General features: G+C 44.4%; 2 protein-coding genes across 7 annotated transcripts in view; one reads left to right on the top strand and one right to left on the bottom strand.

Annotated features, from left to right (window-relative positions):
* The window catches only part of ADPGK (ADP dependent glucokinase), a 31,271-nt gene extending 30,635 nt beyond the window's left edge, over positions 1–636 (bottom strand). For 2 of the 6 annotated variants that reach the window (XM_081130104.1, XM_081130103.1), the window contains exon 1: positions 303–636. In XM_081130104.1, the coding sequence (XP_080986230.1) occupies positions 303–529 (227 nt within the window). In that variant the 5' untranslated portion in view covers positions 530–636. The remainder of the gene's footprint in view (positions 1–302) is intronic. The other 4 variants (XM_081130106.1, XM_081130105.1, XM_081130107.1 and 1 more) reach the window with 3 other exon arrangements.
* Positions 1–18,943, top strand: part of BBS4 (Bardet-Biedl syndrome 4) — a 158,720-nt gene extending 139,777 nt beyond the window's left edge. The window contains exon 16 of the mRNA XM_081130023.1: positions 18,680–18,943. Within this exon, the coding sequence (XP_080986149.1) occupies positions 18,680–18,795 (116 nt within the window). The 3' untranslated portion in view covers positions 18,796–18,943. The remainder of the gene's footprint in view (positions 1–18,679) is intronic.
* Positions 18,944–19,186: the final 243 nt, after the last annotated feature.

A 19,186-nucleotide genomic window follows, 5' to 3' on the forward strand; every position in this document is an offset into this window, starting at 1 on the left:
TGAGGCTGGAACTACGAAGACGAGGAAGGGGCGCAGGCCAGCCAAGAGAAGAAAGCAGTCTTATAAGTCCTTGCAGCAACGACGAAGGGGGCTGGTTGCAGAAGTACGACGCTTCTTGCCAAAGAGGCAGCCAAGGACAAGCGCCGAGGGGCCTTCCGGGGACCGCTGGGAACCCCTGTTTCGCGGGGACTCCAACTTCCCAGCTCCCAAGCCGCCCGACCTCCGCCAAGGCGGTCCTTGGAGGCCAGAAACGCCCGCACCTCCTAGAGAGGCCAAGAGACGCACGCCCCGACGGCACTCACCCCACAGCCACGCGGCGCCAGCGCCTGGCCGGCCGCACGATGAGCGCGTCCCAGGCGGCCGCCAACCGGCCCTCAGGGGACCCAGGTCCCGGGGACGCGGGCCCAAGCTGCAAAGAGCTCCACAGCGAGCGCAGCGCGGAGTTCGGCAGCTGAGGCTCCAACAAGAAGACGCACCCCACCACCAGCGCCAGGAAACCCGCGTAGGCAGAGCCGCGCCACAGCGCCATGGGGACCGAGATGTCCGAATATAGCCGCCGGCTTCCTTTCCCAGCCGGTGCCTCTTCCGGGCTCGGCGCACACTGACGTCGAGACGAGCGACGCGTCACGCCGGCGCGCCACTGGCCCCTGAGGGGGCGGGGCCAAGGGTGCAGCCAGTGGGGCGGGGAGCCCTTTCCTTCCGTTCCTGCTCTGGCACTCGCTGGCGCAGTCTTCATCCCTGATGTAGCTGGACAAAGGCTGGCTGGGGTTCTGCATTCCTTCCCGGAACAGCAACCGTACCCTAAAATACAGGGACAAGGATACCTTTGTTTTCCCAGTAAAACGAAAAGGAGGGATTATAAAGAAGTGAGCAAACTTTAATCTGAGCTAGTTGGTGTCCCTATTTGAGCTGTGCCTGCAGTTCCTCGCAGGGGCCGAATTACACGCTGCCCTTTTAATCAGTCCCTCCGCCCCTGTGTGCATCCTCCATAGTTTACTAAATTCATCCTCTTTCCGGTGCGGGCTGGCGCTCCCTGGAGGAACCGGCTCAGGTGGCAGCAGCGCCGCAGGGAGCCCCCGGGGCACGTGGCTGGGGCATTCTGCCCCTTGGGAGGGTGGCCAGGACCTTCAGCCGCTCTGGGCCTGGGCGAACCGTGAGGAGAGCTTGCAGCGATCCTCCTCCCTGAATGACCAGATCAAACCTAAAATAATCCTTTTGGGGGCGCTGTTCCCTTAACCTCAGAAAAATGTCCAAATCCACACATCTTGGGTACAACACAGGGAGGTTATGGGCCTCAGTTAAGAAACCTTTGATTTCTCCTCTTTTCCCTTGTGACACGGCTTAAACTCGGAAGGCCCTGTTGTCTTTGTTGTGACCCTTGGGTGTGAGCCTAGGTTGGGAACCAATGAGTCTAGGCTGAGTGCCAGCTCGATTTCAGCGGCCACCATGCCAGGCCTCTTCTCGTCCCCTGGCCTGTTTCCATTTTTCCAGTCCTGCTGGCTCCTGACTTGGCTCTGTGTCGGATTTTCCACTCTATGTCTGACCTTTGGACTTGGCAGTGAAACTTTATTTCCCTAGCTTTGATCTTGGGCATTATGCATCATTCCTCCCAGCACCACTGTATCAGCACTTACCCATCCCATCCTCTCCTCTCGCACCACCAGAGCCCAGCCTACCTGACCATAGCATTCCTTTCAAAGGAGATTTAGGCTACTATGGAGAAGAAAGAAGCTAAGGAGCCAATGAGATTTCTGTGGTGCCATGAAGCTGTCTTCCCTAGAGTTGCCTGGTTTCTTCTCTCTCCTTAGAGACATGTCAATCCCCGGAGAAACTGTTCCCTCTCTTGGCCCTAAGTGGTAGGTTTCCTTATCACCCCAGAAGTGAATGAACCAGAACCTAACTCAAAAGCAGTGAATCCACTGACTGGTCAGAGACCAGTTCTCTCTTCTGAGAATACGAACCAGAGTCAATAGTCTATAATGTAAACCAAATTAATTTTAGACTGTAATAAAGGATGAAAGGCATTTATTTGAGCTAAAGAAATTGATTCCCAGGAAATACAGATTCAGGTAACAACCTAAACTGTAGGGGCGGTTCCCTTTTATAGCAAAAGTTCCTGCCATGTTCCCAATTAGGTCCACTTTCTGTAAATGAGGTATCCAAATTTGTCCATTTCTTATTGGTCTAAACTCATAGTCCTGATTGGTTGGCATTATACATCCTGATTGGTTGTTATGAAGCAGTTCTAATTGGATGGGGTAGATTTTGTCCATTGGTGGAAAGACCAAACTAGGAACTGACTCTTTTGTAATAGTTGACTCAGGGTATAGAGTAGGGTAAAGTGCAGGAAGCCAAGAGTTCAGTCTGAGACCCTGGTCAGGTAGCTCAGTTGATTAGAGCCTCATCAGGATATGCCAAGGTTGTGGGTTCCATCTCCAGTCAGGGCACATACAAGATTCAACCAATGAATGCATAAATAAGTGAAACAACAAATCTCTCTCTCTAAAAATCAATCAATCAATTGGTCAATTAAAAAAAAAGAGTTAAGTACAAGATTCTTCTATACAGAGTATGTAAGAAACCTCTGTGAGCAAATGGCTGCCGGACTATTATTATTATTATTATTTTAATCTGAGGATTTTTTTTCATTGATTTTTAGAGAGAGTGGAAGAGAGGGAGAGAGAGAAACACTGATGCAAAAGACACATTGATTGATTGCCTCCCACATGCACCCTCAACTGGGGCTGGGGATTGAACCTGCAACCCAGGTACATGCCCTTGACCGGGAATCAAACCCGAGACCATTTGGTGCTGGGGTCGACCCTTGAACCACTGAGCCACACCAGCCAGGGTTGGACCCCTTATTATTTATAAAAGTTAGGCTCTCAGTTGAGCATAGTGAGTCCATCTCAACAGATACATTTCTTTTCACGGTTCACATTAAATGTATCTTTCTTGTCGAGGTCCACAGTAACTAGTCGGTTTTGGTTGTAGACCCGCAATTTCACATAGGGTTGAAGGGCAGATAAAGCCAGTTAAATATATTCTCAAGGTGAAGTTTAGGGGAGAGCAGAGGAAGCTGAACTGTGCAAAGGCCATGTAGCAGACAGGCCTAGAGGAGCAGGGAAGTGCTCCACACCAAACTGATGTGGAGAAAAAGCACCTGGGGCCTACCCTTCTGGCTCCCAGGAGAGCTGCTGAGCTGACAGTGTTTTGCATCCATTTCTTCTGCTTCTTTCTAAGCTTGCCTAACCCCCACCTCACCCCCGGTTTTACTGAGATATAACTGACATAGAACACTGTATAAGTTTAAGGTGTACAACATAAAGGTTTGATATACATATATGTTCCACAATGATCACCACAATAAGTTTAGTTAGCATCCATTACCTCACATAGCTAGAATATTATGGTGAGAACTTCTGAGGTCTACTCTCTTAGCTACTTTCCAACATGCAATACTAGAATTTTTGATTTAGCCATAGAGACAAAATAAAATCAGCTTGAACAAAATGGAAGTTTATTTCTCATGTAAAAGTGGGTGCTGGCACTTTGTGGACTGCACATGAGCCCTGTCTGGTCATTATGGAGGTGCTCTGTGGCTCCTGTTTGTTGGGCACTCAGTGTGTGTTTGAGTTATGGGTGGTGGCAACGCTGGAGAACTAAAGAGGCAGGAGCTGCAGGAAGTGAATAGCACGAGGGACAGCTGCCAGTCCTGGTGGAGCCTAATGTGGCTTCTGGTCACATACAACAGTGGCCTTAATTCCTCCTTACTCCTCATCAGCATGTCAGTGGCAGGCATTCAGCTCTCTTGCTACTACGGTCCCTCTTGAAATATTTCCTTAATTAAAAATAGTCCTTTAAGATTCTCATCACCTGTTTAATGAGCCTGGAATGCTTTGAAAACCAATTGTTTTTTTAAGAAGTTAGATTTCTGGGACAATTATCCAAACAGCCTGAGTGGGCAGCTGTGGCTCCATTGCTTAGACTGAACAAAGACAAAAGGGCTGAGTGGCCTCAAGACACCCCCTTTCCCACCCAAATTACTTCCAGATATTGATTCTGCTATTGGGTCTCTCTCCTAGGACCTTGAAATGAGAGGAGGAAAAAGCCAGTTCGGTTCCAGAAAATTCAGAGGCAAACAGAGGCTCCAGGTGTCCCACTAAAGACCTTGACCTGGAAGGCCAAGTAGCAGATCTCATATTTATACAAAGAATTAGCAGAGTCCTAGTCCTGTTTGTTCCCAAATTAGCCTAAGGCTTTGGCTTTGACAGAAATAGCAGTCAACACCACCTATGTGATCTAAAGGGTTTTAAGGAGCAAATTTGTTCCTACATTGAAACTGAAACTAAAATGGGACCAAACTGTCTTGTGAAAGCTGGGTTAACCCATTTTCCCCACAGCTCCAGGCCTCTGGGATTCCACCCAAGCTGCTCTCTGAAGTCCACACTGTGTCAGGCCTTTGCTGATGCCAGGGAAACAGCTCACCACAGGCCACACCCAAAGGCCAGAGTCAGAGCACAGCTTTGAAGGTTGTTAAAAACGCCCAGATGACAAAAGAGAAGGAATAGAGGATCCCAGGATCCCAAAAGAGAAAGTTTTGTGTTGGCAGCCAAGTGCTGGGTAATCAGACACCTTTTCCCCTAACCTGCCCTCAGGAAGGCATTAGAAGAACTAGAAAGATGGATTGCCGAATGGTGAGAGGTGGGGTCTTGAAGGTACAGGGGCCAGGTGACAAGAACGTTAGCATCAGAGCAGTGAGGAGGGCATGACAGTTCCTAGGACAGCCTATACAGATTAGGGGCAGGAACCTTTTTAGCTTGTGGGGATGTAACAGTGGGGTGACCCTGGATTTCCACTTTGGAATTATCTGTTTTGGACGAGGAGGAAGCGCCGCGTGTGGGAAAGTGGGAGGGGCAGAGTTGTCTGGGCTTCTGCGGGCAAGTGTCCGTGAATGTCACAGGACCAATGAATAAGGGGACAGGGTGAAACATGGGCCTGCCCTGCAGTACTCTCTTGGACATCTCGGGCTTCCTGGAGCACTGCTATCACTCTGCCTGTGCGACCCTTCACACTCATGGGTTCCCTGCTCGGTGCCTCCCTGCAGGCAGTGTAAATCAGCCCTGTGGTAGATTCAGTAGCATACTGTGTATGTTAGACAGACATGAGCAGAGGCCAGGTACAGAAAACTCAGGTACAGAAACTCACTAGGGCAGAAAGCCCTGGATGCCTAGCAAGGGGCAAAACTGGGAAAACAAGAACCTGGTCCCCAGGATAACCTATCCTCCCCTAGCATATCACTGGTCATGTGATTTAGACTCCCTGAGCATTTCCTCCCTAAAGATAACATCTAGGCCTCAGTTGTATTTCAGCTCCAGGCCCAGAAAAACAGCAAAACCAGACAAGTGGCACCCCATGGCTGCCGCAGGACCAGCTACATTGACTAATGACCCCCTGCCCTGGCACCAACCCACTGATGGAGACCACAACCCTAAAAGGGCACACTTGGAAAGCTGATGAATATCTATTGAGACACTCCCCTGAGACCACCCCTAAGATTTCTACCTACAAGAAAGAGATAAATATGCTCAGGACAAATGACCCAGTGCACGCTCCCCACCAGGGGAGCACACCAGCGCCATCTCCTTCCCCCCTCTTCCCTCTGGGGAGACATCATGAGACTTGCAATCAGGGGAGCAATAGGCAGCGGCAGCTCATCCCAGGTATATCCCTTGAACCTGCATCCAAAGCCCCCCTCCCACTCTCTGACTTCTCAGTGAACCCAAGTAGCTCAGCCTGGGCTCTCCTGTTACTTTTTCTATTCACCTTCCTTGTTTCACTGTCCTAAGTATATTTTTGCTGCCATCCATGGACCCAATACCCTTTGACTCAGTGCTGTTTGGCCCTTCTCTTTGGATATCCCCATCCCCAGCCCCTTTCTCTTAAATAGATTCAATTTTTCTTTATTCACCCGCTGAGATGGCTATTTAGGCTGCCCGGGCACCATCGACCTTAACCTTTCAGTATACCCATTTGATTGGGGTTCTATAATACTTGCAGTGTACATTTGGAAGGAAATGGAAAATTTGTCTTCTAACCCTATTTCCTTCTTGATTCAAGAACTTTAACAGCTCTACAATCACTTAGTCTAAGAGTTGTTCTCCAAACTAAAATAAAGGAAAAATAAAAATAAAAAAGCAAAAATGTCTAACTCTGCTGCTCTAGAGTCATTAGGGACTTGGGCTTGTTACATCTTTTGCTCTGCTATCCCTAGGGTGACAGCACAGAGGAGGGGTACGTCAGTACAGAATCAGGGTTCTGAAAGAAAGGAGAGGTGGTGAATGGTTACTGCAAGGCAACCAATGGTTCCTACTTCAACGGAGCGAATGTGGGATTTGATACCTCTTTTTCTTTTATTTTTTTAATATGTTTTTATTGATTTCAGAGAGAGGAAGGGAGAGGGAGAGAGAAATAGAAACATCAATGATGAGAGAGAGTCATGGATCAGCTGCCTCCTGCACCCCCCTTCCCACTGGGGATCGAGCCCCCAGCCTGGGCATGTGGCCTGACCGGGAATCAAACGGTGATCTCCTGGATCATAGGTCGATGTTCAACCACTGAGCCACACCGGTTGGGCCAATGCCTGGTTTTAAACTCCACTTCTGTCATCCACTACTTGTGTGACCTCAGGCAAGTCACTTAACTTTTCTATCCCTCAGTTTCCTTACCTGCAAAATAATTCCTACTTTACCAAATGGTTGTGGGAAGTAGAGGCATCTTAAAAGAGCCTATCACAGTGTCTGATACATGTTGACAATGCCCAAACACTCCCTGCTATTGCTATGGATAGTTCCTGAGAATATACTTACTGTAATTTTCTTCTCAGCCCTGCTGATCTGTCACTCTTTCACTATAAGGAGGACAGACATGTCTGCATAGATCAGTGTGCAGTGGCCTTTTCTGTCTTTTGGCTGCTCAGCATGGATGTAATATTCCATTGAATGAAAACACTAAAATTTATTTATCCATTTTACTATGAATAAAACATATGGAATTTTCCCAGGTTTTTTTTTTTTTTTTTTTTGGTGGTATTTATTTTTTTTATGTACAACATATTGCTATGTACAAACTGCTGATACACACGTACAGAAATTCCTTTAGGGTGCAAACTAAAGGTGAAATTTCTGGGTCATATAATACACCTGCCCTCAACTTTATTAGATAATATCAGACATCTTTCCAAAGTGGTATGCCAGTTTACTCTCCCACTGGCAGTATATGAGTGTTCTTGCTGCTACACACAAACACCAAAAGTTTCTTAAAATTTTGCCATTCTGTAGGGTGTGTAGTGGTGTCCCACTGTCGTTTTGACAAAGTTTTTATTTGTTGCAAATATCTTGTCTTCAACCCCTACCACTTGTTTTTTCATTCTCTTTATAATATCTTTAGTGAATAAAGTTCTTAATTTTAATGTAGTTTGTTCCTTTTTATTGTTGCTTTTTCCTTTATCATTGGTGCTTTTTGTTACTTGTTTAAAAAATTATTTCCCTACTCAGGGTCATGAAGATATTATCCTATACTATCTTCTCAGAGCTGTATGGCTTTGCACTTCATATTTAGATGTTTAATCTACCTTAGCATTGTTTTTTGTGTATTGTGGGAGGAACCCTTATAGATACCCAAATGACCCGGTGACTTTTATTGGTCATTTTTCAATGGCTCTGCTTTCCCACCTCTGTCCAATATCAAGTGTCTATATATGTGTAGATCTGTTTGGGCCTCTTCATTCTGTTCCTTTGGTCTATTTGTTATTCCCATACCAGCACCTCACTATCTTGATATCTGACAACATAAAATCTTTTACCTGCCCGGCTGGGCGTGGCTCAGCGGTTGAGCGTCGACCTAGGATCCAGGCGATCGGGGTTCGATTCCTGGTCAGGGCACATGCCCAGTTGCGGGCTCGATCAATGACTCTCTCATCATTGATGTTTCTCTCTCTCTCCCTCTCCTTTCCTCTCTCTGAAATCAGTAAAGATATATTTTAAAAAATAAATAAATAAAAATAAAATAAAATCTTTTACCTTATTTTTCAAGAGCATCTTGGCTATCCTCAGTCATTTTTCATTCCCACATACATTTTCAAATAAAAATCAAATAAACGAAAACAAGTTGGGATTTTGATCAGTTTCAGTTTGTGAAGGACTGACATCTTTACAATACTGAGTTGTCCAATCTAAGATTATGGTAGGCCCCTTCATTTATTTAGACCTACCTAAGTGTCTCACAGTGACATCTTAGGTTTTTGTTGTTGTTGTTAATCCTTACCTGAGGATATTTTTTCCATTAATTTTTAGAGAGAGTGGAAGGGAGGGGGAAAGTGAGAGAGAGAGCAGAGAGAGAAAGAGAAACATCAATGTGGGAGAGGAACAAGACCGGGATGCCCACTTTAACCACTCCTATTCAACATAGTACTGGAAGTCCTAGCCACAGTGATCAGACAAAAAGAAAACATAAAAGGCATCCAAATTGGAAAGGAGGAAGTAAAACTGTCATTATTCACAGATGACATGATATTGTACATAGAAAATCGTAAAGACTCCATAAAAAACTACTAGATTTAATAAATGAGTTCAGTAATGTAGAAGGATACAAAATAAACACCCAGAAATCGATGGCACTTTTATACACCAATAATGTACTCTCAGAAAGAGAAACTAAATAAACAATCCCATTTACCATTACAACAAAAAAATTAAGATAATTAGGAATAAACTTAACCAAAGAGGTAAAAGACCTGTACTCAGAAAACTATAGGATGTTGCAAAAGTAGATAGAGGAAGACATAAACAAGTAGAAGAATATACCATGTTCATGGGTTGGTAGAATTAATATCATTAAAATGTCCATGCTACCCAAAGCAATCTATTAATTCAATAATTCAATGCAATCCCTATTAAAATACCAACAGCATATTTCACAGATCTAGAACAAACATTTCAAAAATTTATATGGAACCAAAAAAGACCCCAAATAGCCATGGCAATCTTGAGGAAGAAGAACAAAGTTGGAAGAATCACAATACCCGATATCAAGTTATACTACAAAGCCACTGTAATCAAAACAGCCCGATACTGGCACAAGAACAGACATATAGATCAGTGGAACTGAACAGAGCACCCAGGAACCAACCCAAGGCATTATACTCAATTAACATTTGATAAAGGAGGCAGGAGCCTACAATGGAGTAAAGACAATCTCTTCAATAAATGGTGTTGGGAAAATTGGACAGGTACATGCAAAAAAAAGAAACTAGACCACCAACTTACACCATACACACAAATAAACTCAAAATGGATAAAAAACTTAAATGTCAGATGTGAAACCATACAAATCCTAGAAGAAAACGTAGGCAGCAAAATCTCAGACATCTCTTGTAGCAATATGTTTGCAGATACATCTCCTAGGGCAAAAGAAACAAAGGAGAAAATAAACAAATGGGACTACATCAAAATAAAAAGCTTCTGCACAGCAAAAGAAACCATCAACAAAATGAAAAGAGACTCACTGTATGGGAGAACATATTTGCCAATGACGCATCTGATAAAGGGTTAATATACAAAATATATTTAAGGAACTCATACAACTTAACAAAAGGAAGACAATCCAATTAAAAAATGGGCAAAAGACCTAAATAGACACTTCTCCAAAGAGGACTTACAGATGGCCAAGAAGCATATCAAAAATTGCTCAAAGTCACTAATCATCAGAGAGATGCAAATTAAAATGACTGTGAGATATCACTTCCCACCTGTCAGAATGGCTACCATCAACAAACCAACAAACAAGTGTTGGCTAGGATGTGGAGAAAGGGGAACTTAGTATACTGCTGGTGGGAATGCAGACTGGGGCAACCACTATGGAAAACAGTATGGAGGTTCCTCAAAAAATTAAAAATGGAACTGCCATTTGACCCACTGCTCCCACTTCTAAGAATATGTCGTAAGAAACCCGAAACACCAACCAGAAAGAATTTATGCGCCCCTATGTTCATAGCAGCACAATCCACAATACATAAGATCTGGAGACAGCCCAAGAGTCCATCTGTAGATGAATGGATAAAAAAGCTGTGGTACATTTATACCCTGGAATACTATATAGCTATAAAAAAGAAGGATCTCTTACCCTTTGGGACAGCATGGATGGAATTGGAGAGTATTGTGCTAAGCAAAATAAGCCAGTCAGAGAAAGACAAGTATTTCATGATCTCACTCATATGTGGAATCTAATGAACAAAATAAACTGATAAATAAAATAGATCCAGGGACATAGAAGCATGGAACAGACGGAGGAATCTCAGTGGGAAGGCAGGGGTGGGGAGAGATTAATCAAAGAACTTATATGCATATATGCATAAACCCATGGACACAGAAAATAGTATGAAGGCCTGGGGGGGGGGTGGATTCAGGGTGAAGGGGATCAATAGGGAAAAGGGGGACATCTGTAATACTTTCAACAATAAAGATAATTTTTTTTTTTTAAGTCGCTCCATGTGCTCTAGTCAATTTGCATGGGGCTAGTTACAAGAAAGGAATCACATTACTTAAGGCATGTTTGTCAACGATCTGTCATATCAGTGGGTTATTTTACAATTTGAGTAGGTACCCAACAGCAATTTTTCTTGCAGAGCTCCTTATCTGTGGCCAAATGCATGATCCATCAGTTGGGGCATGCTGCAAATTGTGTTATAATCAACAATTTGGAAAAGGTATCATTGTCAAGTTCTTAAGAAGGAGCAACTCTTGGTGACTATGATTCCTGTAGCAGTCTCTTTCCTACTTCCTTGATCCAACTCTTTAGGCTGCTCTACCCTTCCTGGTGTGGTAAGTGAACACTGGGTGTTTTTGCTTAAAAAAATAAAACCAGTACAAACTCAGTGTGTATCATTTAGAAAATACATAAAGGTACAAGTACTTTTAAAATCACTCTTAATCCTACTACTAAATGTAACTTTTTTTGTGTGTATATCTTTGCAGACATTTTTTTTTATTGTGTGCACAAAGACGTATCTCTTCACAGAAATGGAATTTTATCATTGTATATGTTGTATTGTAACTTTTTTTCTTCTTAACAATACAATGAACATTTTGATATAGCACCAACATTTCTTATCCAGCATGTTTTTCATGGCTGCATAGACTTCTATTTAACCTACCGGTAGAGAGTTAGACTGATGACAAATTTTGGCAATATACAGTGGGGGATGAAGCAAAATCTTTGCTGTTTCTTAACTGTCTTCTTAGGATAAAATCACACAGTGGAGCTGCCACGGCCAAGGGCACTGCTAATGCTTGTTCTCAGGTTTCCCTCCAGTGAAATTGATAGAGCTCCCTTCCGTAGCCCATAGGAGTGACACCACTGGACACGCAGGCCAGGCCCCAGGGCAGAGCACGCCGGCTCCGAGACACCGGGCGGGAGGGCGCCTGGGATGCACTTCAGACCACTGAGTCTGCGGCCCACCTAGATCCTCTAAGGCCAAGCAAGGAGTCTGTAGGCAGCGGGGGCCGAGCACCGGAGACGTGGGCCTCGGGGTCCCAGAAACTCTTAGTGCGGGTGGGTGGGTCAGGCTCCATCGATGAGCCTAGGTTTCCTCACCTGCAGAATGGGGATGGGATCTCTCGGTGACCGAGATGCCTGGAGAACTCAGCTCGGCCTTCAGGGCCGCCCAGGCGCACGCGGGGGACGAGAGCGGGGCAGCTGGGGGCGCGCTGGGAGCGCCGCTCCGCCTCCCCCGCCCCCGCCGCCCCCGCCTCCCCCGCCCCCGCCCCGCCGCCCCCGCCCCGCCGCCCCCGCCTCCCCCGCCCCCGCCGCCCCCGCCCCGCCGCCCCCGCCGCCCCCGCCCCGCCGCCCCCGCGCCGGGAGAGCAGCTTGGCGCCCGCCGGAGGCGCCGCGAGCCCACCCCGGGAACCGCAGGGGCGAGGCGGGACGGCGCTGCCCCGAGCCCGGCGCGGGTCCTCCTCCTGTGGTACTGCTTTAAAGCTCAGCGGGTCGGCCCTCGGAGGCCCCGGCCTTTTACCTCCCGGGGTTCGTGCCGTGGCCGCCGTGCCACTCCCGGGCGCCGCGTCTGCGCTCCATTGTTTTCAAACCTCTGCACAGAGGCCGCCGCCCCCGGCAGCCTAACCGGACCCCACCCAGTCAGGGCCGTGCTCCCGGAGGCGCCCGGTTCGGCGGCTGGGCTCCCTGAGCATGGCTGCTGCGCCTCCCTCCCTGGGCTTGAACCCTTTACCCAGCGCTGGACGCCTCCGCCTTCGGCGCGCGGTTTCTGGAGCTCGCTCTGCCGGTCACCGCGGGAGCCACGGGGGCGGCGCCCCCTCTCCAGCCCTCCGGCGGCCTTGCTGGGAGCGTGCGCGTCCCCGTTTGGCGGTGGTGGTCTGCATTTATGTGGGAGAAAGCACCCCTAAATTAACCATATTTCTATACGGAGGAAGTGTTCCAAATTGGAAAAGGGTTTCAATCCTTGTTACTTTATGATGTAGGTAAAATAGCCAACAAATTTGAGGGCTGGAGATTGGTACTATGTTTGCAACCATAGGCAGCTAATTTGGGGCAAATCTTTTCCTCAACTGGCCTTCATTGTTTCCACTTTATTAGAAGATAATTGTTTAAACGGAAAAATTATAACTCTTAAAAATATAAAGTGAACACGTGTCAGATTTTGTTTATTAGTCAATGAAGGAACCAGTGATGTGTTAAAAATCTGTTCAAAAGACAGTACAAAGACCAGACACAGTATTGTTAATTAAAACAAAATTAGCCTCTTCCATGGTGGGGGAAATCAACTGCACCTCCCCCACAAAATTCATTTGCATTGCTTTGGACAAGAATGATTTGTATTAGTTTCAGTTTTCTACAACTTACCTACTCAAAGACAATGAAAGGTGGAAACTACTGTAGAATCAGATAACCTGGAAGGGTGCACAAAATTTCCTGGCAATTAGTACAACAGGGTTGGGTTGCATACATTTTTTCAAAGTTTTTAGTGGCAGAACTCTTTTTCTAAGTGAAACCATACAGGAAATCCTCATATATTTTTTAAAATCTCAGTTAAAATAATTTATTATACAGTTAACACATGCTGTTGTAAAAATGTCAAATAGTACAGAAGGTTATTGAGTAACAAATTCATCTCCCTTCTCTTTCCCTCCCTCTCCTCTTTCAATTCAGAACTATGTCCTATAACTGTTTCTTGTATACGTCCTAGACATCCTTTGTGCATATACAAACAAGCTTTTTAAAACACAAATGGGGTGAAAACAATTTGCTCTTCTGGGCCTTACTATTTTTTCCAATTAAAAAATGTATTGTGGACATATTTTCGTGTCAGGATATAGAGGTCCACCTCATCATTTTAAATGGCTTATATTCCATAGAATGGATATTCCTATTTGGCCAGTTTTCTATTAATGGATATTTTTTAGTTGTTTCTAATTTTATGGCATTATAAACAAATGCTGCAATGAATTTCCTTAATCGCTATTTTTGTGTTGTGGCATGTGTACATCTATATCAACATATATTTGTAAAATTTTATGAGTGGAATCACTGGGTTTACGGGTAGCTGCATTTAACATTTTTACGTATATTGCCAAGTTACCTTTCCCAGAAATTGTAATTCTTTATTTTTCTGCCAAATGGCACATCTTTACATTCCCATCAACACTGGGTATTATCAAAATTTTAAATCTTTGTAAATCTGATAGAGGGAACTGATTGCACCTCCTAAGTTCAGTGTACTTTTCTACAGTTATCTCTAGCAGTTCGAATCTTCCCCGTGGTGGGAAGTTGCTTTATTATTTGTGTGACTTCCCTCTGCAGAATGACTTGCCTGCATAATTTGAAACCCTGAGCTAGATTGATTCTCTCTGGTTTCTCATGCTCTAGGAGGCAGGCTCTCTGCAGGTGGGTGTTTGGCTCTGCTCTGTCAGGGTGGAGACTGTATGTGCCCTCTGTCTCTGAGTGCCAGCGTGCTCACGTCAGTGAGTATTCACATCTCCCTGGCTGTGGGGAACAGAGACTTGCCCACGACAGCACAGGTTCCCGGGGGGCTAATGTAGGACGTGTATCTCTCCCAACTGGGAAAAGAAGAGCAGCTGGACCTTGTGGAACCCAGAACTGTGTGCGGGAAAGGGGTGGAGGACAGAGGGAGCTTTGTGCTATCTCTCACCATACTCTGCTGCTTCCAGTGAACTGCTCCCTGCTTCCCACAGGCCCACACAGCCTGTCCATGGGCCCAAGAGCAGTCACCCCAGTCTGACTCTGCATGCCTTTCAGCTGGACAGTTCATTTCTGCCTAAAACAGTGACTGTTTCTCAAGAAATCAACCACTCCGTGTGACTGGGGAAGAGAAAACAGCCACTAACAGGCTCTTTTTGCAGGGCCCGAAATAATGGTTATAAGTCTCTGCTTCCTCACACGCTCCATTATTTGGGAAGTGACTGGAAGCCCCATTCACAGTCCACTGCCAGTGCCAGCACGGTGTTGGGAAGGAAGAGCAGGAACTCAGGAAGGAGGCAGACCTGGGTCCAGTCTCAGCTCTTATCAGCTGTGTGACTGAGGACAAGCCACTCGATTTCTCTGAGCCTTATGCCCTCATCTGTAAATCGAGGTTAATAGTGCCTCCCTCACGAAATCATTGTGAGGATTAAATGAAATAATATTTGTAAGTGCCTCTGTTAACCCTCCCCTATGAGTAACATTTTGATAATCACACTGTTCAAAATGAGGATCTCAAAGAAGGCTCCCAAATATCCAAAGTGGAGAGGGTCCTTTTTCTTTGATGATCTCATTCAACAGCAGCCCTGAGCCTGGGTCCTCTTGCAAGAATGGTAAGATCGCTCTCTGCCAACCCTCCTGTGCCTTTTTAAAAATTTTATCCTTGACTGAGGGAGAGAGAGAAACATCGATGTGAGAGAGGAACTTCGATCAGTTGCCTTCCGTATGCGCCCCGACCGGGGATCGAACCCGCAACCTGGGTATGTGCCCTGACCAGGAATCTAACCCAAAACCTTCCAGTGCATGGGAGAATGCTCAACCAACTGAGCCACACCGGCCAAGGCCCTCCTGTGCCTCCTGCTAAGGCACACTTTTCATTTTAGCCACGGCATGCTGCCTCATGCCCCCATGCAGCTCACGCAGCTCCGTCAGCCTGGAGTGCTCTCCCCGGCTCCACTCTACCTGGGACATGTCCACTTATTCCTCAAGACATCAGGGCAAAAGACAGGTTGTTTAATCTGGCACATCTGGCTGGCTGTCTGGAATAGGGTCAAAGTGGACTTCTATTTTACCATATACAAAAATAAAATTCCAGATGGATTGACTTAAAATGTAAAAAATACTAAAAATCTCGCAAAACAATCCACAGTGCAGCACTAGCATATAGTCACTAGAATGCCGTAAATAAAAAGTCAGATGAAACCAAATGTTGGGTGGTTATAGAGCAACTAAAACATCTCTTACGTTACTGGTGAGGGTGTAATTGGTACAACCATCTGGAAAACTGGCAGTATCTACAAAAGAGTGAACATACACATACCCTGTGACCCTGCATTTATACTCTTGGGCAAATATCCAACAGAAATGCAGACATAAATTCACCAAAAATATGTAAAAGAATGTTTATAGCAACACGATTTGTAATAGTCCCAAACTGGAAGCAACCCACATGCCCATCAACAGTAAGACAGATCAAGTGTGGTAATTTCTATAAAGGAATCCCACACAGCAATGAGAATGAGCGAATCACATGAATGAATCTCACAAACATAATGTTAGTTAAAGAAGCTAGACACAAAAGAGTACATATGATGATTCATTTAAACAAAGTTCAAACACTAACCTATGATGTTAGAAGTCAGGGTAGAGGTTAATCTTTTTTTTTTTTTTAATTCTCACCAGAGGACATGCAGAGAGAGACAGAAAGAGACAGAGAGAGAGAGAGAGAAATATCAATCAGTTGCCCTCTGTAGGTACCCAGGTATGTACCCTGACTGGGAATCAAACCAGCAACCCTTTGGTGCACAGGATGTCACTCAACCAACTGAGTCCCTCTGGCCAGCCAAAGTTCATCTTTAGGAAGGGTATTGACTGGCAGGGTACACGAAAGAGAGTCTAGGGTGCTGAGAGTGTTCTGTTTCTTGATCTGGGTCCCTGTTACTTGAGTATGTTCACTTGTGAAAATTCATGGACTCATAAAAATATGTGCACTATTTCATATCTATAAAATTTTTCAATAAAGATTTTGGCAAGGCCCGGCCGGGCGTGGCTCAGAGGTTGAGAGTTGACCTAGGATCCAGACGATCAGGGTTCGATTCCCGGTCAGGGCACATGCCTGGGTTGTGGGCTCGATCAATGACTCTCTCATCATTGATGTTTCTGTCTCTCTCTCTCCCTCTCCTTACCTCTCTCTGAAGTCAATAAAAGATATATATAAAAAAAAAAATTTGGCAAGGAGGTCTTATATAAACAAGAGGTTAGAAGACCTTCTCAACCAAGGTTGGAAATCTAGGAGATCAAAAAGATAGATATTTTTGCCTTTTTTACATATATAAACATATATTTAAGTCATTTTTAAGGCAAAAGATACTGTAGGCAATGTCAAAAGACAAGCATTAGATTTGGAAAAAAATATTTGTAATGCAGCTGATAAACAGGTTGATAGCTATAATATGCAAAGAGCTCTTATCAATTGCTAAGACACACAACCCAATGGAGAAATAGACAAAACGATATGAATAGGCAATTCAGAGAAGAAAAATACCCAACTTTATGAAAATATTTTCAAATTTATTAGAATTCAGAATTAAAATAATTAAACTAATAAGGCACTAGCTTGAACGCTTCAGGCTGATAAAATTAAAAAGATTGTTCACATCTATTGCATGTGGGGGGAAAGTGTGCTCTTAATCATTGCTGGTAGAGATGTAAATTATTATGGCCTTTTTAGAAATCAATCTGGAAAACCCCATTAAAATTAAAAATACATATGCCCTTTGACCTTGCAATCTCACACCTGGGAATATATTCCAGAGAAATGAAAGCATTCATTTTAGGGCCCTTGAACAAGAGTTGTCTATTGCAGCACTGATCATAGAGGTCCATGCATGGTGCCTGTGTGTGTGGATACACACACATATACCCTGGAAACAAAGCAAATGCCTCTCAGCAGAGAAATAGTGTAAGTGACAGAGTTTTCCCTTAGGGCTCATGGTCCAGAGGTCCTGGGGTAAACTGTGGTCTTCTCAGTCAGCAGGAGGTCTCCACCTGCAGTACGGGGCAGGGTGGACAATGTGGATGACTGGAAGCTGTCTGCCTCCTGCCCTTGGCCAGCAGCAGTGATCCCATCTGGGACAGAGGCATTGCCTCTCAGCAGGGCTCAGATCCTGTCCCTCCAAGGTCAAAGAAGGGACACCAACAAAGGAGGGTCACTGACGAAGGTGGCTCTTACAGACATCCACTGTCAGTCATACATACAGTGGCTTAAGCCAAAGCCAGGCAAAAATCTCTGTTGATTGAGGAATAAATGGGACATGGGATCAATTGCAAATAAAAAACCATGTCTATTATTTCTAAAAAGCACATCTCCCTTCTGATGTTTGTGTTCAAGCCACTTCTCTACCCACCCGATGCTCTCTTTCTCTTAGTGAATTAAAATGTGGAGTGAACTCACTAACAGTACATATGAATTGTACATATCCTGTTCATATATTTTAATGGAGTTGCATGAGACAAATTATCATTACAGAAAATATTACAAAATGTTTCAATTTCACAATATAAATTTCTACCTCTTGCATTGTAAATTTCACTGTGTCTTAAAGTAATATCCAGATTCATGCAGTGATGTGAATAAAGGATTAATGTCACATGTTCAGTCGGCTGGTGGGCAGCAGCTCTGGCCTAGCTTAGCAGGGCAGCTCTAAGCAGGCCCCTATACTAAATGGAGGTCCACACTTTCATATAAAAACCACATACACTTTAAAAAACTTTTTATATGATTTTCATATGAATGGAAATTGGCAATGTGGTAAAGATAACAGAATTGAATTATTTTTACACAAATTTGGATATCCCATTGATTGATTGGTGATATTTGGACAAGTAATAAAATCAATATACACATAAATCAGAAACTATTACATATTTTTTATTAATTTTTTTGCCTTCCTTATTGCAAAGATACTTATGTTTTATAATCAAGATGTTTGCCAATTTATATTCTATTGATGATAAATCAGACTATCTTTTTTGAGTCAATGTAATGCTTAGATGGTTTTAAAAACTAATTTCAACTTGGAGAAAGTTTTAGTAATAAGTGAGATTGTCATCAAAATCTTAAAAACAATATTTAAATTTGGAAGTGAACCATGAATTGTACATATCCTGTTCATATATTTTAATGGAGTTGCATGAGACAAATTATCATTACAGAAAATATTACAAAATGTTTCAATTTCACAATATAAATTTCTACCTCTTACATTGTAAATTTCACTGTGTCTTAAAGTAATATCCAGATTCATGCAGTGATGTGAATAAAGGATTAATGTCACATGTTACTTCTCTACTTACATATGTGCAGATTAAAAGGTAAAATAAAGTGTTAATATTGTACAATGTTCCTTAGCCACCATGTGCAACTGTCAAGACCACGAACTGGAGCACAAAGAGAAGCACGAGAATGGACATGTGGCCCTACTGGGAGTGAAGACTCTGCTCTGGTCGGTGTGGCTCAGTTGTTGAGCTTTGTCCCATGCACCTGAGAGGTCGCCAGCTCCGTTCCTGCTCAGGGCACAAGCTCGGGTTGCTGGCTCCATCCCTGGTAGGGGGTGTGCAGGAGGCGGCCGATTGATGTTTCTCTCTCTCTCCCTCTCTCCCTTCCTCTCTTTCTAAAAATCAATAAAACATATTAAAAAAGAGAAACTACTGCATTCATGCTACCCGAGAAAAAGGATTTGACAAGTTAATTAATGTGCTTTTTTTCTTACCTAAGTGCTTCTGCCACTCAAATCTTCCTCTCTCTGTGAAGCAGAGTTGTTTCTGATGCTGGCAGAAGCACAACCCAGAAGGCTTAGAAGCACTCAGACAGAGTTGCCTTTTGTGTTGAGGACGTTGAGCAAAAGCTGAGGAGCGG

Source organism: Miniopterus schreibersii, assembly GCF_964146895.1.
Source record: "Miniopterus schreibersii genome assembly, chromosome: 1".
Classification (NCBI taxonomy): Eukaryota; Metazoa; Chordata; class Mammalia; order Chiroptera; family Miniopteridae; genus Miniopterus; species Miniopterus schreibersii.